General features: G+C 46.4%; 1 protein-coding gene across 1 annotated transcript; it reads left to right on the top strand.

The window, feature by feature from the left end:
- Positions 1-689: 689 nt before the first annotated feature.
- foxb2 (forkhead box B2) lies at positions 690-1,652 on the top strand. The gene has a single exon (XM_056593229.1). It carries the CDS (start codon positions 690-692, stop codon positions 1,650-1,652), a length of 963 nt encoding a protein of 320 aa, XP_056449204.1.
- Positions 1,653-3,018: the final 1,366 nt, after the last annotated feature.

Here is a 3,018-nt window from a genome sequence, read left to right as displayed (position 1 = left end):
ACACACACACACACACACACACACACACGCACGCACGCACACACACACACACACACACACACACACACACACACACACACACACACACACACACACACACACACACACACACACACACACACACACCCCACCACCACACACACACACACGCGCACACACTCTGTCCCCATTTGCCTTGATGCCTTGTGATGATCGAGCTGGAGACCTGCAGGGGTCCTTTCGCGCGCAGCCAAACTTACAAAAACGGCGCGAGGCGGCGGAGAGGGGCTCACACAAGCAGAAGAGCACGAGGATCATCACTCCATCACCACTTGCAAAAATATATACATCAAAGAAACGAATCGACTTTGAATATACAGTCAAGGAACTAGTCTCCTTAAGTTTTACGCACGGACTTTTACGCAATGCGCGCGGCACACATGTCAACTTGAGCCGGGAACGAGAAATGACTTTTCATGGGAAAGTGGTCAAATACTTAATGGAATTAAGTTCTTCCAAGAATTGATTGTATAGTCAAGCCATCGAAGACAGAGAGGGGATTCAATCGGATGGCACAGAACTTCGGACTTAGTGCATTCAATGGTGATTATTCCAACAATTTTGATTATATGTCAGCTAACATTATCTAGTAGTTGCACAACTTTTGCTATTTAAAGACATTAATTGCTTTACATACAATTCAATAAAAAATGCCCCGTCCCGGCAAAAACTCCTACAGCGACCAGAAACCGCCGTACTCCTACATATCTCTGACGGCGATGGCGATCCAGAACTCCGTGGAGAAGATGCTGCCTCTCAGTGACATCTATAAGTTCATCATGGACCGTTTTCCTTACTACCGGGAGAACACGCAGCGTTGGCAGAACTCACTGCGACACAACCTGTCGTTCAACGACTGCTTCATTAAGATCCCCAGGCGACCCGACCAGCCCGGGAAAGGCAGCTTTTGGGCCCTCCACCCGGACTGCGGGGACATGTTCGAGAACGGCAGCTTCCTGAGAAGACGGAAGCGCTTCAAGCTGCTGCGTGCTGAACACATGGCTTGCAAAGGCTCCCCGATGATGCACTACTTCCACCATCACCACCACCACCACCACCCGGGGGCCAAGCTGGCCGCAGCCTCCGCGCACCATGAGCACCCGGCCGGACCAACGAGCACGGTGAGCCGGTTACCGAACTTCCAGGGTTACGGGGGCATCGCTTGTTCACAGTCAGGGGGTTTTAAACACCCGTTCGCAATCGAGAACATAATAAACCGGGACTACAAGGGTGTGATGGCCAGCGGGCTGCCCCTCACCTCGGTCATGCACCACCTGGGCTACCCGGTCCCCCCGCAGCTAAGCAGTATGGTCAACTCCATGTGGCCCCACGTGGGGATGCTTCCCGAGTCCATGGGGAGTGTACCCGTGCACACGCCCACTGATTATGCGCCCTTCGGCATGTCGATGAAGGGCCTTTATCAGAACGCCAACGGACAGGCTTTGCCGGTTCCCGTGCCGATCAAACCGACCCCATCTCTCGGCCCTGGGACGGCACTGACGGGGCTGCAGTCCGGGTCCACACCCCTCTGCTCGGCGGCATCGATGCTGGAGAAAAGCGAGATGCTGGAGGGTAAAGGTGCCCCTCTTCATCCGGCCCTTCTTCTGTCCTAATCGAAGGAAATTATCGGGTAGTTAAAAAAAATACATAACAATGTAGCGCAACATTTAAAAAATATGTGCATGTATAGTTGGCTGTGGCTATACAACGGTTCGAAAAGGTTCATTAAGGTTTTAACTGTGCTGTGTTTCAACTTTTGGTTGTTCATTCATTGGATGGATGTCGAAATTAATGAGGGAATTTAACCCAAAATGTGAAGTGGCACTAAAATGTACAATCAGAGAAGCAAACGCTAATCCCAAAGAACGTTTCACTGAGCGGATCGTGCAGACATCGTTCCAAAACTGTTTCTAAATACTTTTTATTTATACAATGTTTCAACCTTTGTCCAGGCCTATAGTCCCTCATATTTATGGTTGAGGCCACTTGCACTTTTTGTGTTGCTTAACATTAGGCTGTGCGGTGCACCTCATTGTCATGCTTGTATATCACTATTTATCTGAAAATATTTATAAAGAAATTGAATCGAAATATATCTGGTTGTCGGAGTTTTTTTCTGTTTTATTTTATCTACTCACATCTGCTTAGTGATCTTGTTACTTTAGTCATGGAAATAAAAATAATATCTATAGGCCTAATTCAATTAGTTATTATTAGTTTTTAATTGGATACAGAATTTGTGGTGAAATACGCGTGGGGCACAACATTCATGTCTCATACTCCCATCCACACTGCGACGCAGGGGTTCTCGGTTTTATGCTGTACACATATAGTTATAATTTAAAATATGTTTCCGTTAATTAGGCTGTAGCCTTTATTTATTTATTCATAAGCCTAGATTTATTTGTTCGGTATTAATTTAAATAAGAACACATTAGCAGTGAACGGACCAAACACTTGTTGGTCACATCTGAATGTGCGGCAAGTTAGATTTGCCATCAATTGCCAATATTAGGACGTTGATATTTACACCGGCCTGACCTGGGGAAATGGGTGTCAACAAAGAGTTTAAAGTAGCCTACCATGTGGATATTATATATTATATGAATTGAAAAACAAACGCAGCAATTTACAATTGGTTGAAAACGTTGCCCAATCTGATAGATGTGATTTAGTATTTATATTTGTGTGTGTGTGTGTGTGTGTGTGTGTGTGTGTGTGTGTGTGTGTGTGTGTGTGTGTGTGTGTGTGTGTGTGTGTGTGTGTGTGTGTGTGTGTGTGTGTGTGTGTGTGTGTGTGTGTGTGTGTGTGTGTGTGTGTGTGTGTGTGTGTGTGTGTTTGTTCTGCATTGATGGACGCTTGCATCTGTACCGATTGTCAAAGCGCACAACATCAAAACACCGTAGAGCCACCGTGTCGATATAGATGTGTCCATACTGCTGTGTTCCTCAAAAGATGGATAGGAAAACCAGCCGATAC

The sequence above is a fragment of the Gadus chalcogrammus genome, chromosome 6 (assembly GCF_026213295.1).
Source record: "Gadus chalcogrammus isolate NIFS_2021 chromosome 6, NIFS_Gcha_1.0, whole genome shotgun sequence".
Classification (NCBI taxonomy): Eukaryota; Metazoa; Chordata; class Actinopteri; order Gadiformes; family Gadidae; genus Gadus; species Gadus chalcogrammus.
This window is presented reverse-complemented; position numbering and strand designations above follow the sequence as displayed.

What these genes read in the sequence shown, in the direction of transcription:
- foxb2 (XM_056593229.1), top strand. Translation starts at nt 690, where the DNA reads ATGCCCCGTCCCGGCAAAAACTCCTACAGCGACCAGAAACCGCCGTAC.